This window comes from Myotis nattereri (assembly GCF_964212035.1).
Source record: "Myotis nattereri genome assembly, chromosome: 2".
NCBI lineage: Eukaryota > Metazoa > Chordata > Mammalia > Chiroptera > Vespertilionidae > Myotis > Myotis nattereri.
The window spans coordinates 162,411,760-162,429,498 of record NC_138076.1 but is presented as its reverse complement, the minus strand read 5'-3'; the positions used below and the strand labels follow the sequence as shown (position 1 = coordinate 162,429,498).

At 40.2% G+C, this 17,739-nt stretch overlaps 1 protein-coding gene across 1 annotated transcript in view; it reads left to right on the top strand.

Moving 5' to 3' along the window:
* Positions 1-2,227: 2,227 nt before the first annotated feature.
* Positions 2,228-17,739, top strand: part of NCKAP1L (NCK associated protein 1 like) — a 43,545-nt gene continuing 28,033 nt past the window's right edge. Inside the window, exons 1-12 of the mRNA XM_081084263.1 lie at positions 2,228-2,359; positions 3,415-3,525; positions 4,893-4,985; positions 7,020-7,076; positions 8,852-8,994; positions 10,171-10,261; positions 10,352-10,489; positions 11,396-11,444; positions 11,542-11,698; positions 16,265-16,321; positions 16,555-16,651; positions 17,575-17,684. Of these exons, the coding sequence (XP_080940389.1) occupies positions 2,258-2,359; positions 3,415-3,525; positions 4,893-4,985; positions 7,020-7,076; positions 8,852-8,994; positions 10,171-10,261; positions 10,352-10,489; positions 11,396-11,444; positions 11,542-11,698; positions 16,265-16,321; positions 16,555-16,651; positions 17,575-17,684 (1,205 nt within the window). The 5' untranslated portion in view covers positions 2,228-2,257. The remainder of the gene's footprint in view (positions 2,360-3,414; positions 3,526-4,892; positions 4,986-7,019; positions 7,077-8,851; positions 8,995-10,170; positions 10,262-10,351; positions 10,490-11,395; positions 11,445-11,541; positions 11,699-16,264; positions 16,322-16,554; positions 16,652-17,574; positions 17,685-17,739) is intronic.

Sequence of the window (17,739 nt, the reverse complement as noted above, 5' to 3'; positions counted from 1 at the left end):
TACTAACTTGTAAGAAGGCTACTGCTACACTGCTGCTCAGCTTCCTAGATGTTGGTATCTTACTGCCTTCTCTTTATTCTTCCCCATCAAGGTGAAAGACCAGTAGAAATCCTACAGATCTACCTGGGTTTCTTTGATAACAGCAGGTGATTCAAATATTCAGGGCTAATATTCCTAATGCCATGCCCATAGCTTGCCAGGGACACACCAGTAAATAAACTGGAAGGCAGATTCTGTTTTCCAAAACTGCATTTTCCCTTGGAGATGTTTGAAATTTCACGTGTTAAGCATTGCCATCTTCATGTTTCTTTGAAAAAAAAAAATACATTCTCTTGAAGCAAACATACTATGCATTCCTTAAATAATAATGTTAATCAGCTTCCCTCTCCCTTGGTCCCAGGATACATTGGGACAATGTGAGAGTCCTGGATATGGAAAGTGGCAATGGCTGAAAAGTGTGGAAAAGGTATTAGAAAGGAGGTATTAGAAAGGAAGATAACTCTTATTTGATTAGAATTTTTCTGAGGATCTTCTGCCTTGAAAGATGCTTGAAAGTGAGTTGGTTTTCTTGAATTAGGGTGTTATAGCCTGGTTTGAATGGCAAGAATGTTTTAGTACTAAAGTTCACTCAGTTTTCTAAGATTTAAAGTTTATTATTAATATCCGTTAATTTATTTCTTCTTTGTGGGCCTATTTCCCAATTTAATCTTAATAATTCAACAAATGAATCAGCATATTTATTGAGTGGCTATTGTGTCCAGGAGGTGGTATCAGTGTTTCTCAACATGTGTCTGATGGAACATTTGCATCCAAACCTCCTAGTATTCTTATAAATGCAGGATTCTAGGCCCCACTGCATATCTATGAATCCTGAATCTCCAGAGACAGGGATTGATCTCTTTCATAACTACCTTTATATTTTTATTTTTATTTAAAAAATATATTTTATTGATTTCAGAGAGGAAAGAAGAGGGAGAGAGAGATAGAAACATCAATGACTAGAGAGAATCATGAATCGGCTGCCTCCTGCATGCCTCCTTCTGGGGATCGAGCTGCAACCCGGGCATGTGCCTGTGACCTGAATTGAACCTGAAACCCTTCATTCCGCAGGCTGATACTCTATCCAATGAGCCAAACCAGCTAGGGCCATAACTACCTTTAAAAACCATTGTAGCCCTAGTTGGTTTGGCTTAGTGGATAGAGCATTGGCTTGCAGACTGAAGGTCCTGGGTTTGATTCCGGTCAAGGGCATGTACCTAGGTTGCAGGCTTGATCCCTGGCCCTGGTCGGGGCATGTGTGGGAGGTAACCAATGGATGTGTCTCTCTCACATCAATGTTTCTCTCTCTTTGTCTTTCACCCTCCCTTCCACTCTCTAAAAATCAAGTGAGAATTAACAAAACCCCCCCACCAAAAATACCACCATTGTATTAGAGCAGTGTTCTCAAACTTGAGGGTGCATTGGGATCACCTGGAGGACTTGTTACACCAGAGTACTGGACCTACCCCAGAGTTTTGGATTTAGTAGATCTGGGGCTGGGCCTCAGAATTTGTACATCTAATAGGTTTCCAGGTGATGCTTATGTGACCACATTTTGAGAATCACTGTACTACAGCATTTCGAGGAGTATAAAGAAGTATAAAATACAATACTTATCATTAAGGAGCTTATGATGTAATTGGGGGAGATAATACATACACTTAAAAATATAACAAGAAATTCAATTATATATATATATATTTGACATTGGATGGGATAATTAAGAGGAGCTGGGACTTAATCTGGGCCCTAAAGGATGGATGGGCCTAGGGTTCAGAAAAGAATCACATAGGCATTCTTGATGGGGATATAAAAAAAAAGGAAATATAAAGGTGTATGGGAGTGGAGTGGTCAATATTTGTTTGTCTGATATAGAGCTTTATAGTGGAGGAGTAAGGCCGAAAAGGTTGATGCCAGACTTTGAAGAGCCTTGAAAGCCTGTCTCTTTCCCCTGCCTCCACCCATTTCACAGCCTTAGCTGCACAGCTAGAAAGAGGAAGTCTCCCCTGCTGAATGTGCAAGAGGAAGCACAAGAGGGTTCTGTGGGCCTGTGAGCCGCACTGACTGCTTTTACCCATGAGCCAATCATAGAGGCAACAGGAAGACCAGCACACCAAAAGGGCTGGGTGCCTCCGCCCAGAGGGTGTCACCACCCAAGCTGAAAGGTCTGGGGAGATCAGGCATTGCTGTCCCATGTTCCGCTCTCTTGGTGGCCATCATGTCTTTGACCTCTGCCTACCAGCATAAATTAGCAGAAAAGCTCACTATCCTGAATGATCGTGGTCAAGGGGTTCTCATTCGTATGTATAACATCAAGAAGGTAAGCATGAGCAACTGGACTAGCACTAATTATTCTAGCAGTAGTAGGGCTGGGGACTCTGAGGCCAGCAGGTCCAGTGGTTAGACTTTCTCCTCTTTCCCGCTGGCTTAACTGGCCTTCAGTCACTTGGATTATATAGATGAAGCGGACAGGAAAGCTTTTTTCAGGGCTTCCCTTTTCTAGGTTTGATTCTCATCCCAATGAGAGTGTTTGTTTTCTGCTGGGTATGGGGTAGGGGTGGTGTGGCAAATAATTGTGTTATAAGTCACTTGGGTAACAGTCTGGGGTCTAAAATTCTGGGTTGTATTGTTTATTGCTGACCCCTCACCCTCTGAAGATATCCAAAGTTGGGTCTCGGCAAAAACATCTGAAGAAGTACTTCCCAAAAAAGGGGAAAAAATTGTTGTGATATTTACATTAGAACAGAAAGAGTAGTTGTTTTCTGAGGTACTCAGGGTCTGAGACAGCTCATGCTGTGGTTGCATATTTGTGTGTTTAGGATAGGAACTGTGGCATCAAGAGAAGCTGGCGGCAAGGGAAGTAAATAGACAAAGACTGGGGTGGGAGTGGGGAGTTTCTCGAAGAGAGAATAGTGGACCTGGGGAGGGAACTTATGTGCATTTTTAAAGTAAAGCAAATCACCAGGAACGTGGTTTCTCTGTCCCCACGTCTTCTTTAATAGCCCTTTGGGATGATTTACTTATATAGTGGGCATAATTGTGACACTGAGTCTCCTGCAAAGTCTAACTCCTGAGCAGCTGCTTTTCTGACTCCTTCCGGCTTCAGCTGAAGGGTGGAGAGAGCTTCCTCTTTGTGCTGGGGACAAGCAGACATTAAACTTTACACAGCAAGACAAGATGCCAGGTTATTTAGCTCTTCTGATAGTTGGCTTAATGTCCTTTAACTTGTTCCTGACCTACTCTTAAGCTTTTATAATGAATCCCCAGATTTCCTTTCCCTAAGAGAGATTTTTGTGAGAATGAATGATGAAGGAAGAGATATGTTTATGGGGGGCAGTGGAAAGGGTTGAAATATAGTGTGGCTTTTCTGTGCAGACTTGTTCAGACCCCAAATCCAAGCCACCTTTCTTACTGGAAAAGTCCATGGAATCATCTCTCAAGTACATCAACAAGAAATTTCCCAACATAGATGTCCGAAACAGCACGGTAAGAATGCGATTCCTCTTCTCTCCTTTCTCTGAAATAACTCTATGCTTGGATGGCAGGAGATAGCATAGTCTTCTTTTAGTTTTCCTAGGCTCAATCACAGGGCTTCAGGTTATTGTAGTCTTGAGAATTCTGAGAAAGAATTTTCCCAGGGTAAGTTGGAGCAAAGCATTGCCTCTTTCTCCATCGCAAAATTCATGAGAACACCATTTTTGTAGAGGAAGACAGCTCTACCAACTCAGCAGGGTGCATAAATCTTATTGTTGTTCCTGTTTCCCACTCAGTGTTTCCTTGTAAATTATCTTAGAACTAGAGGCCCAGTGCACGAAATTTGTGCAGCGGGGGTGTGGCCCTCAGTCAAGCCAGCACCCTCTCCAATCGGGACCCCTCAGGGGATGTCCGACTGCCGGGGATCGGGTCTAAACAGGCAGTTAGACATCCCTCTCATAATCTGGGACCACTGGCTCCTAACTTCTCACCTGGCTGCTTGCCTGATCGCACCTAACTGCCCCGCCCCCGCTGGCCTGGTCACTCCCAACTGCCCCCCCCCCACTGGCCTGGTTGCCCCCAACTTCCTCCCTCCCCTGCTGGCCTGGTTGCCCCTAACCCCCCTCCACCCCCCCCCCCCCCGCCGGCCTGGTTGCCCCTTACTGCCCCCCCCTGCCAGCCTGGTTGCCCCCAACTGCCTTCTGCTGGTCTGGTTGCCCGGAACTGCTCCCCTCCTCTGCTGGCCTGGTCGCCCCGAACTGCCCCTCTGCCTGCCTGGTTGCCCCCAACTGCCCCCCTGCTGGCCTGGTTGCCCCACACAGCCTGCTTTCCAGTCATTTGGTCGTCCCTCACTAACCCCCCTGCCAACCTGGTTGCCCCACGCAGCCTGCTGTTCAGCCGTTTGGTCATTCCTCTCTAACCCCCTTGCTGGCCTTGTCACCCCATGCAGCCTGCTGTTTGGTCGTTTACTGCTACTGTGATGGTGTCCCGGACAATTTGCATATTCCTCTATTATTAGTATAGATTATGCATCTGGTGGGATATCCCTTATGAATGTTAGCACTAGATTTCTTATCATCTCACTTGTAGCATCTTCTCATTCTGCTTCTTTTGACTTTGATAAATCTCTAGGGATCTTGAATTTTCCTTTCACTTAGCACTCTGTATTTAGTCAGAATCACATGCAACTATCCTACCTCCTAGGTAAAAAATCTCCTCTGTTTAAAGGCCCTCAAAGAGTGGGAGATTTCCCAAGTTCCTTTGTCAGTGTATTTCAAGTCTCTTCAAGAATGTTTTAGGTATAACACCTATTCTTCTTGGGTTACTTTGAATACTTGTCTTCTTACTTTAAAAAACAATTTGTTTTGTATTTCTCTCAGCAACATTTAGGACCAGTACATCGGGAAAAAACTGAGATAATTAGATTACTCACCAACTACTACCAGTCATTTGTGGATGTCATGGAATTTCGGGTGAGCTCCCTTTAACTCAGGTCCCAGGGTGGGCATTGTCTTTCTGAGGCTATTCCTTCTTTTATAAATGTTCATTTATGTTGCTTAACATGATTTCTTTCAAAAATAAGATGTACTAATATGGAAGGGTATCTAAGTTATTAAATGAGCGTGAGTTATAGAATAGTGTATGATACAATTATATTTTTATTTTAAAAGATACTAAGCTTATACACTACACATAGTGTTAGTATATACGTAGGAAAGATTTGGAATATTATACATTAAACTAAAAATAACTAATTTATTAAACTTTACATGTTATATCATTTGAGTTAAAAATTTTTAAAGTATTATTTCCCCAATATTTTATTACAAATATACTTCTCCTGGATTTCCTAATTGTTAGTATTTTGCAATGTTTGCTTATCTTCATTTTTTTCCTGAACCATTGAATTAATTGCAGACATCATGACATTTCCTTCCTAAATATTTTAGCATACAGCTGGTAAGGATGAGATATTTTCTTACATAACCCAAATACAATGATCATACTCAGGAAGTGTAAAATTTCTACAATATTATTAGTTAATATATAGCTCATATTCACATTCCTCTAGTTCAGTGGTTCTCAACCTTCTGGCCCTTTCAATACAGTTCCTCATGTTGTGACCCAACCATAAAATTATTTTCGTTGCTACCTCATAACTGTAATGTTGCTACTGTTATGAATCGTAATGTAAATATCTGATACGCAGGATGGTCTTAGGCGACCCCTGTGAAAGGGTCGTCCGACCGCCAAAGGGGTTGCGACCCACAGGTTGAGAACCACTGCCCTAGTTGTTTAGGGATCATACACTGATTTTAGTTGTCATGTCTCTTTAGTTTGTTTTCTTTTAATCCTCACTGGAAGATGTTTTTCATTGATTCTAGAGAGAGAGAGGAAGGGAGGGGGGAGAGAGAGTGAGAGATAGTGAGGGCGAGAGACATTGATGTGAGAGAGAAACATATATAGGTTGCCTCTCACATGTGCCCCAACTGGGGATCAAACCTGCAACCTAGGTATGTGCCCTGAGCGGGAATTGAGCCCATGACCCTTCGGTGCATGGGGTGGTGCAATGCTGATGCTCTAAAAACTCAGCCACCCACCACGGGCATGCCTCTTCAGTTTTTAATCTAGAATAGTTCCTAGACATTTTTTTGGTCTTTCTTGACACTGACCTTTTTGAAGAGTCCAGACTAGTTATTTTTGAGAATACCCCTCAATTTGGATTTGTCTGATTGTTAGCAGTGTTTGGTAGCAATATTACATGAGTGATATTTTATTTGAACTTTAAACCATGAGCATGTATTATTTTTGTCAATGTAAACAAACTAAACATTATTGAGTACAATACTTTTGAAAGGCAAATTGATGTGTTTCAAATACATAAAAAATATTTTTATTGATTTCAGAGAGGAAGAGAGGGAGAGAGTTAGAAACATCAATGATGAGAGAAAATCATTGATCATCTGCCTCTTGCATGCTCCACACTGGGGATTGAGCCCACAACCTGGGATAGTATTATAGTATTTCTTCAGATAGTACCATAGCATGGGACTCTGCCTCATGACCTGTGTCTACCCTATGGAGATAATTCAGGCCATTGATCAGATCACATAATAAAGAGGGAAGTGGGGACATGAAAAACTGTAAGGTCTGAAGGAGGGTCAGGTCAGAGCTTATTAATCTTGGAATTAAGAGTAGTGATTAAGGAGGAGATAGACATTGGTAGAGGTAGTGGAAAGAGTGCTGGAAGCACTGGGATGATAAGATCAGGAAGAGTATATATGACTTGTGTCTGTGGAAATATGGCATTTGGCAGGCTAAAGCCCTATAGGGGCCCACTGACAACTTACTGGGGAGGAACTCCCTCTATTCAGCTATGCCTTTCTTATGTTACTCAGTAGTTTCCTAAGACTTATAAGGGAGAGAACTCTTCCCTTCAAATTCTGGTAGTAGATGTCATACCCTCTTTGTTCTTTACTCATTCTCATCTCCAATTCTACCCTCAGGATCATGTATATGAACTTCTCAACACCATGGATGCCTGCCAGTGCCATTTTGATATTGTAAGATTCTGTGCAATTCTCATTTATCTACAGAAAATGTCTCAGTTGGGACTGTGTGAAGTGGGAGGGAGTAGAGGAGTAGCTATTCCTCCAGAACTATATAATATATAATATATAATATATAATATATAATATATAATATATAATATATAATATATAATATATAATATATAATATATAATATATAATATATAATATATAATATATAATATATAATATATAATATATAATATATAATATATAATATATAATATATAATATATAATATATAATATATAATATCCTATCTAATAAAAGAGAAACATGGTAATTAGTGTCACTCCACTACCCTTCCCATTGGCTAATCAGGGCGATATGCAAATTAACTGCCAGCCAAGATGGCAGTTAACCGCCAACAAAGATGGTGGCTAATTTGCATACTGCAGGCAGGATGGGACAGCGCCATTCTGCCTGCCCTGCCGCCATCTGGGCCTGCTATCTGTGACCTGGATGTTGGGCGACCCCTGTGCGACTCGACCCAGGGCTGGCGGGCATGATCCTGGCGGTCCGCCAGCTGTCACGCCCTCCCGCTGGGAGATCCCAGGCGATTGCGACCGCCAGGAGTCTCCCCACCAGCCCGGATCTCCCACAGCAGTCGCCCCGCCAGCCCGGAACTCCTGCAACAGTCGCCCCTCCAGCCCGGATTAATTAATTAATTAATTAATTCCCTTTCAATGTGCATGAATTTCGTGCACCGGGCCACTAGTATAATATATAATATATAATATATAATATATAATATATAATATATAATATATAATATATAATATATAATATATAATATATAATATATAATATATAATATATAATATATAATATATAATATATAATATATAATATATAATACATAATATATAATACATAATACATAATATATAATACATAATATATAATATATAATATATAATATATAATACATAATACATAATACATAATACATAATATATAATATACAATATACAATATACAATATATAATATATAATATATAATATATATAACATAATGTATACACAAAAGTGGGCAAAAATAGGTTTATAGTTGTGAGTATGTGAAACACAGTTTATTCTTTTTTAAATATATATTTTTATTGATTTCAGAGAGGAAGGGAGAGGGAGAGAGAGATAGAAACATCAATGGTGTGAGAGAAACATTGATCGGCTGCCTCCTGCAAGCTCCACACTGGGATGGACCCTGCATGTGCCCCGATCAGGAATTGAACCATGACCTTCTCATTCATAGGTTGACACTTAACCACTGAGCCACACCGCCTGGCCAGAGTTTATTCTTGTATTATTATTTATTAATTATTGTATTATTTATTTGTATTACAACTATAAACCTACTTTTGTCCACCCCTGTATATAGTATACTATGTAATGAATGAATGAATAGCTCTTCATTCCAGGACTATAGTTCTTTCATAAAAAGTGCTGAAGTTAAAGTGTGTTTACATGTGAAGCAGATTAGCAATGTGATTTATTTAATATAGAAATTACACAGACAGTTTAATTTAGAGGTTGGAGGAAGTCCTTGTTCCATTTCCTCCAACCTCTAAATTTACCTTATTTCCTGGCCTTCTTGTATCCTGATCTCACTTTTGAGATATTCCAATTTTCTCTTGAATTTTTAGCCCTGTGAGTTCCTCCTACTGAATAGATCCTTTGAGAGTTTATTTGGCACTGTCTGGAATAGTTGGCCTTTCTCTTCTTGGGTTCCTATGTGTCTTTCTTATAGAGTCTCAACTTTGACTTCACTCGAAGTTATCTGGACTTGATCGTGACTTACACCTCAGTTATTTTGCTTCTGTCACGGATTGAGGATCGACGGTTACTAATTGGTGTGTACAACTGTGCCCATGAGATGCTGCACGGGCATAGGTGAGCTAAGGGGATATAGATGGTGAAGAATCTCATACATGGTGCTATGAGGTTGGGGGTGGACACAAAGGAAATGATGCCATGCTTCCTCATATGAGAACTTGTAATCTATGTGATGACCCAGGTAAAATCAGGCAACTTAGAATACTTATAAGTGCACATACCAACAAGTGCACTTTTACATGTAGTTAACTCTTAAAAATCTGGTAGTGGGTTAACCAGTTTTCATTGTTTCTGATCAGTTAAAAAATTTTTTAAAAAGAAATTTTTTAAAAAGAAATCAATATTTTTATTGATTTCAGAAAGGAAGAGAGAGGGAGAGAGAGATAGAAACATCAATAATGAGAAAGAATCATTGATCGGCTGCCTCCTGCATGCCCTACACTGGGGATTGAGCCTGCAACCTGGGCATGTGCCCTGACTGGGAATTGACCCATGACCTCCTGTTTCATAGGTCAATTGGTCAACCACTTAGCCACACAGGTCAGGCTCTGATCGATTTTTAATCCTGGTTGGCTTCCCTTCTCTTCAGGCTATTGTAAAAGTCAAAGAAAATTTTTTTTGTAGTATTGATTGGAATAATATTAGCAAGGTAAAGCCATTAGAAGTAAGCACTGTATGATAATACATTTGAAGCAAAGTAGAAATGGATTTTGGAATATCTGCAATTCTGTGCTCCTCTGTTAGTTCAAATAAAAGTATTTAAGGGCTGAAAAATGAAGACCAGAGGGATCAGAGTAGCCTGTGGCACATTGTTCTATGCATGGTGTGTGTTTCCATGTGTCTACATGAATACCTAGGCATATGCCGAATGTGTCTATATCCTTTTGGGTTATATACAGATTTGGGTCCAGATATGTTACTTGATTTACAACTAATTGACATAAATTTATAGAGTACTTATCATGTCTCCAACCCTATTTTGGGTGCTTAAATGGAAGGCATTTTCATGGATCTGCCCCCAAATATGTAGTTCTACCTAATCATAGCTTAATATAGCTGAGCCTGAAGTGGATTTTTCATATATGTAATTCAAAGTTTTTAGTATGTATTTCTTTGGAGGTGGTGGAGAATGCCAGCCAGCCTATGCATGTGTCTTTATCCTATATCAAACATGAGAGTTTATGTCATGGTTAAGGGAGGCCTGAAACTCCTCTTCCCTCTGTTTTCTTTCAGTGACCCCAGCTTTCCCCGTCTAAGTCAGATGGTCTTGGAGTATGATCACCCTCTGAAGAAGCTGACAGAGGAGTTTGGGCCTCACACAAAGGCAAGTTCCCGAGAGAGTAGAGAATTCCTCAGGCAGAAATACATTTTCTCCTTTGTTGACATTAAGGATTCATTTGTTTTTCCCCCACAGGCTGTGAGTGGTGCCCTCCTCTCTTTGCACTTCCTCTTTGCTAGAAGGAACCAGGGAGCTGAGCAGTGGCGCAGTGCCCAGCTTCTCAGTCTCATCAGCAGCCCCCCTGCCATGATTAACCCTGCTACTTCGGACACAGTAAGTTCTCCTTTCCTCTTGTCAGTGGAGGCGTTCTCTCTGCCAAGGCCATCTCTGTAGAGGGTATTTCCTTCAGGAAATATCAGCCCTAAGAGTACTTTAGCCCTCTCCTAGGACATCCTCTAAGTTGATCACCTCCTGTAGCTTAAAAAAAAAATCTTCTAAAAAAAAATCCTCTAAATTGACCACCTCTTGTAGCTTAAAAAAAATTGTGATTGGGTTGGATCATTTGTTTGGACCAGGATTAGTATGTGTCTGTCCATAGAAGCAATTTAGTAAATATTCACAGAATGAATGAATGAATGAATGGATGGATGGATGAAACTGAGTCATTAGGCACCTATTCAACCCAGTAGGTACTTGAGCATAGGCATAAATTATTTAACAAATGTTTTTATTTGACTACTGTGGGCCCAATGTCCTTGCTTCAAAGAACTTATTGTCTAGTAGGAAAGATATGACAAGTAGTCATAAAAATACAACTTACTGCATAAGATGAATGAGAAGTGCCAAATGAATGATTTATACTTTACATGGTAAAAGAATCCAAAGGAGGAAGAAATCATGAGAAGGTTTTGAGTCTTGCTCTCCTGTTATTAAAAATATTTGAACTGTTAAAGAGAAGTTATGTTAAACCTTTTGTTTGTCCTGACTTCTATCTCAAGCTCCTTTTCTTTTTCTCAACTATATTTTCCCCACTTACTTCACTTCCATGATTAGCCCTGCTAATTCAGACACAGCAAGTTCTTGGCAGGTTTCCTAGCTATTGGCTTCTTAGAGTTCTGTGATCCAGCCTGGTGAAATAAAAGTTGGTTTTGGTACTCACATTTTAGCTTGACTGCCTTAATCCTTATGGGAAGACCAAGTTAAATAACTGCTTGACTACCTCTGCTTCTCTTCCCGCAGATGGCCTGTGAATACCTGTCTGTGGAAGTGATGGAGCGCTGGATTATCAGTAAATTTTGTGGGATTAGGTGGGAGGAGACATAGCAGCATGTTACATGGACAGCAAGCTCTGAAATCTTCCTCTGCACTCTTTTACCCACCTGCAGTTGGGTTTCTTCTTTGTCATGGGTGCCTCAACTCCGATAACCAGTGCCAGAAGCTGTGGAAGCTGTGTCTGCAGGGCTCCCTGTACATCACCCTCATCCGGGATGAAGTGCTACAGGTGCACAAGGTCACCGAGGACCTGTTTAGCAGTTTTAAAGGGTGAGACCTGGCAACCAAACTCATCTTCTTTTGGGACTTTTAGCCCCTTCTCACATGCTTTTCAGTCTCCACGAGTGTCCTGAGTTATGGGTGGTAAGGTTTAAGTCTAATGATTGAAAAAGTACTTATTGAATACCTGCTATTTAATAGTCACTTCACTGAATTTTAGGGATACGTTAATTACTAAGATAGCATAGAGGTTAAGAAGATGGACTCTGGAAATAGGCTACGTGGGTTTGAATTTTAGCTCTATGACTTACTGGCTTTGTGATCTTGGGCAAGTTACTTAACTCCTCCTTGCCATACCTCAATGTCCTCATCTATAAAATGGGAATAATAATAGTACTTCCTTGTGACTTACCTCACAGGGTTGTTATAAGGAATGAAATAATTGCTACTTATAAAGCACATAGAAAATTGCCTGGTACATTGTAAGTGCTATATATGTGCTTATTAAATAAAAAAAAGACAGAATCTTTGCTCTTAAGGAGATTATAAATTGATGAAAAATAGACAAATTGTTGTGATATAGTAAGGCAGTGGTTCTCAGCTTCCTGATGCCGCGACCCTTTAATATAGTTCCTCAAGTTGTGGTGACCGCCAACCATAAAATTATTTTCGTTGCTACTTCATAACTGTAATTTTACTACTGTTATGAATCGTAATGTAAATATCTGATATGCAGGATGTATTTTCATTGTTATAAATTGAACATAATTAAAGCATAGTGATTAATCACAAAACAATATGTAATTATATATGTGTTTTCCGATGGTCTTAGGTGACCCCTGTGAAAGGGTCGTTCGACCCCCAAAGGGGTCGCGACCCACAGGTTGAGAATCGCTGTAGTAAGGGCTTAGGATGCATGAACACAAAGTACAATAGAAGCATTTAGAAGGACACCTAAATTGGCTTTGGAGGATCCAGAAAAACCTGGAGACAGATAGACCTGAAGAGTTAAACAGGTGAAGTGGTGTGTGTGTGTGTGTGTGTGTGTGTGTGTGTGTGTGTGTGTGTGTAAAGGCAGGGAGTTGCTCCAGGAAGAGAAAGATATTCTAGGCAGAGAAACTATCAAGATTTTGAGGCAAGAGGGAGCATATCAAGTTCTAAGAAATACATGTAGCTCAGTGCCTGGGCAGCTGGGTTACAAAGGTATGGATGTCAAGAGACTGATTTAGTCCTGGCCGGGTGGCTCAGTTGGTTGGAGCATCATCCCATGCACCAAAAGGTTGCAGGTTTGATTCCTGGTCAGGGAACATACCTAGTTTATGGTTTTATCCCCAGTTGGGGTGCCTATTGGGGGCAACTGATTGATATTTTTCTCTCATATCGATGTTTCTCTCTCCCTTCTGCTCTCTCTCTCACAAAATCAAAGAAAACATATCCTCAGGTGAGGAGAGAGAGAGAGAGAGAGAGAGAGAGAGAGAGAGAGAGAGAGAGATATATGATTTCTGACTTTGTATGTCCTGTCACAGAGTTTGAACCTGTCCTAAAAAGGATAGTGAGTCATTGAATGATTTCAAACAGGGTAGTGCCATGACCATATTTGTATTTTAGAAAAAATCACTCTGGCTGCAGGGAAGAAAACTAGAGGGCAAAAGTAGAAGCAGAGATTAATTAAGTAAATTAGTAGGATTTGCAGATGAAGTCAGGATTTCTGGTACAGATACTTGATATTCCTTAAGATAAAGAACATGTGAATAAAAGCAAGTTTGTGGGGGAAAGATGGTGAATTCAGTTTTGCGCAGGTTGAATTTGAAGTGTCTATAGATGCATTTTAGACCATTTATGTTGTGGCTCTGGAATTTAGGAGTGAGATCTGGATTCAGATAAAGATTGGTAAAATGGTGGTCAAAGCCATAGGAGTAGGTGAGATTACTCAAGGAGAACACGTAGAGTGAGAAGTGACTTGGACAGATCTCTGGGGATATTGATATGTAAGGGCCTGTGGAGGTAGGGAAATCAGTGTGATGTTGAGAAGAGGGAAAGCAGAAGTCAAGAGAAGACATTATAAGACAGACGGGCTGGTTATCTATGTTAGATGATGTTGAGAAGTCAAATAAAAAATATTTATTGGATTTGGCTGTATATAAAGATGATCTTAGCGTTCTTCTTATGGACAAATTCAGTTGAGTGGTGAGGTTCAAAACTGGGTTACAGCAGGTATAGGAGCAAATGAGAGATAAGGAATTTAATAAGTAACTTTCAAGAATTTTGATTGTAAAGGGAGAGCTATAATGAGGAGGAGGTGTGGGATTAGGGGAGGGGTAAAATGCCTTCATTATACATTATAGTTGCAAAATGAACATCCAGAAATGTAAAGAATACAAAGTAGAAGTTGGCTACAGTCTCATCTCCCGAAATAGTTTGGTGTATTTCCTCCAGATGATTGTGTTTATATATAAATCGGTGCATGAAATTCATGCATGGGTAGGGTCCCTAGGCCTGCCAGGTGGTCAGTGCCGATTGGGGTCTTCTGGCTGCTAGCCAGGGCCTTCCTTCATTTCGCACCGCCCCCTGGTGGTCAGCACATATCATAGTGAGCAATCGAACTCCCAGTTTCCCAGTCGAACTTCTGAGGGGACAATTTGCATATTAGGCTTTTATACATATATAGATAAACATGTAAAGGTGTGTATGTACTTTCAACCTTATGTAAGCAATTTTAAAAAAGCAATGGATCCACACTCCACATTATGTTCTACAGTTTGCTTTCCCCCCACTTAGTGTATTTTGGATATCTTTGCATATCAATCTATAGAGACTTATCTTATTATTTTAAATAGTCAAATAGTATTCTATTATGTTGTTGTAACAATTTATTTACCCAATCCCCTATTAATGGACATTTGAAGGGTTTCAACTCTTAAAAAAATTTATAGACAAGGCTGTAATGAATGTTCTAAGATGTATATCTTTGTGAACATTTCTATAGGGTAAATTCTCAGAAGTGGAATAACTGAGGTAAAGTTATATTTCAAATTTTAATAGCCATATAAATTTCCATATAAACAAATATATTATCTATAACCTATCTGAATACTGATTCTTCCTACTCTCAACAATTGAGTATTATCATAAAAGAAATAATTGCCAGAATTAAGAGAGAGTAAATCTAAGATTAATAATCTGAAGTTATAGGAAGTGATTTGGATCTATATCTGTATATGTATATAGATCTAGCTATATCTGTATACCTAGATAGATCTAGATATATAGAAAACTTTCTAGTGATTACCAATCTGAGGATTAGAAGGGATATTTGACGAATGTTCAGTTCCCCATCACTAAGAACAACAACTAACACATAAGGTTTATAGTTTAGGGAGCCTTTGGCATAAATGATATAATTTGATCTTCGTAATACTTATAAGCAGGTATAAGTATTTATATCCTTTAAAATAAATGATAAAATGTAAACAGTCTAAATGTCATTCAGTTAAGAGGTGTAATTAAGAAGTAATTCTAGGTTTTTCAACTCTTAATCCTGTCTCTATATCATACTGTGTAGTGGGTGAAATAATTATTTGCCAGTGGAGTTGAATCCTGATTTAATTAAGATACCTTCCAGCTTTAAATTTCTTTGATTGTGTGCTAAATTCAATAAGGGTGTGGTTTGGAGAAGGGAAATGAAAGGTTATGAAGTTCGACTAATGTGGTGGCAACAGTGATAGAGGACAAGAGAAGACAGATATGAGGAACATAGAGAGCAAAGAGCCTAATATAATGTAGGGTTTTGGAGCACAGGTCACTCATAGAAAAAAAGAGATATTGTGAGGAAAGTAAAATATTACATACAGACCAAGGACAATGAAAAGACCACTTAATTTGGTGATTCCAGAGTTCACATTGACCTTAGAGAGAGCAATTTGTTTAGTGTTAAAGGTTTGTGGGGTTCAAGGGTGAAAGGTAAAGAAGTAAAAAGAGCATAGATGTTCCTTTGAATGAGTTTGGTGGTGTGGGAGAACAGCCAAAGTTTAGTAGATTGTCATAAGGGAGGCTTTGAACTTATTTGTTGGGGTAAGAGAATAAGCCAGTGGGGAGGGAGCAATTTAAATGACAAAGGGATAATTGATAAAGTTAAATTCTAAGAGGTGAGGGGTGGGGTAGGAATGGGATCCAAGGTAGAGCTAGAGTAACTGTTTTACTTGAGAACAGGGTCTGTGTCATATTTATGTACTGCTGTTTTTATCTCCATCAAACCTGGAAGAGTACTTTGTCTTGAAATTGTCAAGGCAGGAGCATAGGACAAGGAGTCTACTACCAGCTTTGCCATTAAAACCCTATTTGATCTTGGGCAAGTCATTTCTCCCTCCTCCCCCCCGTCCCCCAAGATATTATTTTATTCATCTGCAAAATAATGAAGGGAACTGAATGGTCTCTAAGCCCTATAAGTCTCTTACTAATTAATGGGCCAGGGTTAAAGTAGGGTTTGCAAAGATCCTGACAGCGAGGGCTGTCCATGTGCCACAGGCTATAGTTTGGCATCTCTGAGGACTGGGAAGGTGGGACAAGGGCTCTGACCAGTGGTATGGTCAATCCTGCTGTGCTTGTGTCAATCCTCAGGTATGGCAAGCGAGTGGCAGACATAAAGGAAAGCAAGGAACATGTAATTGCAAACAGGTAAAGGTGGGGGGTGGATTCTCCAAGAGGGGATGGAATGGGAATCTCTTCTAGTCTTTGTTCTTGCCCCCAGTTTCTGAACAGTCTTATTGCCTCAACCCAAGAACTTGCTGCTACTCTCAGATTCTTGTGTTTTCTTACAAAGTCTAACTGTAGCATTGGTCTTCCTCTGCCTTTGGAGAGTTTTTAAGGGTGGGTGAGGCCATGTTCTCATGTCCACTTTTGTTTCTCAGTGGCCAGTTTCACTGTCAACGACGTCAATTTCTGCGGATGGCAGTGAAGGAACTAGAGACTGTGTTAGCTGATGAACCAGGACTACTGGGTCCCAAAGTAAGAAAAAGAAATGTTGGGAGGGAAATGATGATAAAGACTCTATGTGGGAAGTGACTTGGCATTCATGAATTTTTGCATTTCTGAGTCTTCTGATATCTATTTGTATTTGTATATGCTAATCCCATCAAATCTTCTTGGAGTACCCCAGACTTCTTGTATCTCTTTTTTGAGCACTATCATAGTACATCATTTATTTTAGTATTTGTGTACTTATCCTCTATTTGAGTATGAACTAATTGAAGACAGAACTTGCTTTTTAAAAATCACATAATGTCTAATAAATTTTTTTAAAATTTAATTTGATAGGGAGGAAAGAGGATTGACTGTGAGCTAATGTCAATACATCTACACTAGAGGCCCAGTGCACTAAATTCATGCGGGGGGCGGGGGGTGTTCCTCAGCCTGGCCTGCATCCTCTCTCAATCCGGGACCCCTTGGGGGATGTCCCTCTCACAATCCGGGACCACTGGATCCTAACTGCTTGCCTGCCTGCCTGCCTGCCTCATCACCCCTAACTACTTTCCTGATTACCCCTAACCACTTGCCTGCCTGCCTGCCTGATCACCCCTAACTGCTCACCTGTTTGCCTGATCACCCCTAACCACTCTGCCTGCCTGCCTGATTGCCCCTAACTGCCTCTGCCTCAGCCCCTGCTGCAGTGGCTTTGTCCAGAACGATGTCTGGAATGACGTCCGGTAGGTCATTCGGCTGTCCGGTCTAATTAGGCTATTACGCTTTTATTATATATGTACATGTCTGATTCTGTGCCACATAGTTTTTTGTGGGTCTCTGTGTTTATTGGACACTATTGTTGATGTGGCTACACAATTGTATCCATATACATATTATGATAGTTTTCTCTGTGCTTTGAAATCCATTTTTAAAGTTGGAAATTCTCATAGTCCCTGTCTTCTCCTTAGGCCCTTTATACTTTCATGGCCCTGTCCTTCATTCGTGATGAGGTCACTTGGCTGGTTCGTCACATGGAAAATGTCACCAAGACAAAGACACCTGAGGACTACACTGACTCGTTAGTACTTGACATGGTTAAAAATCTTGACCTTAAATGGACTGGGAAAAGGGAC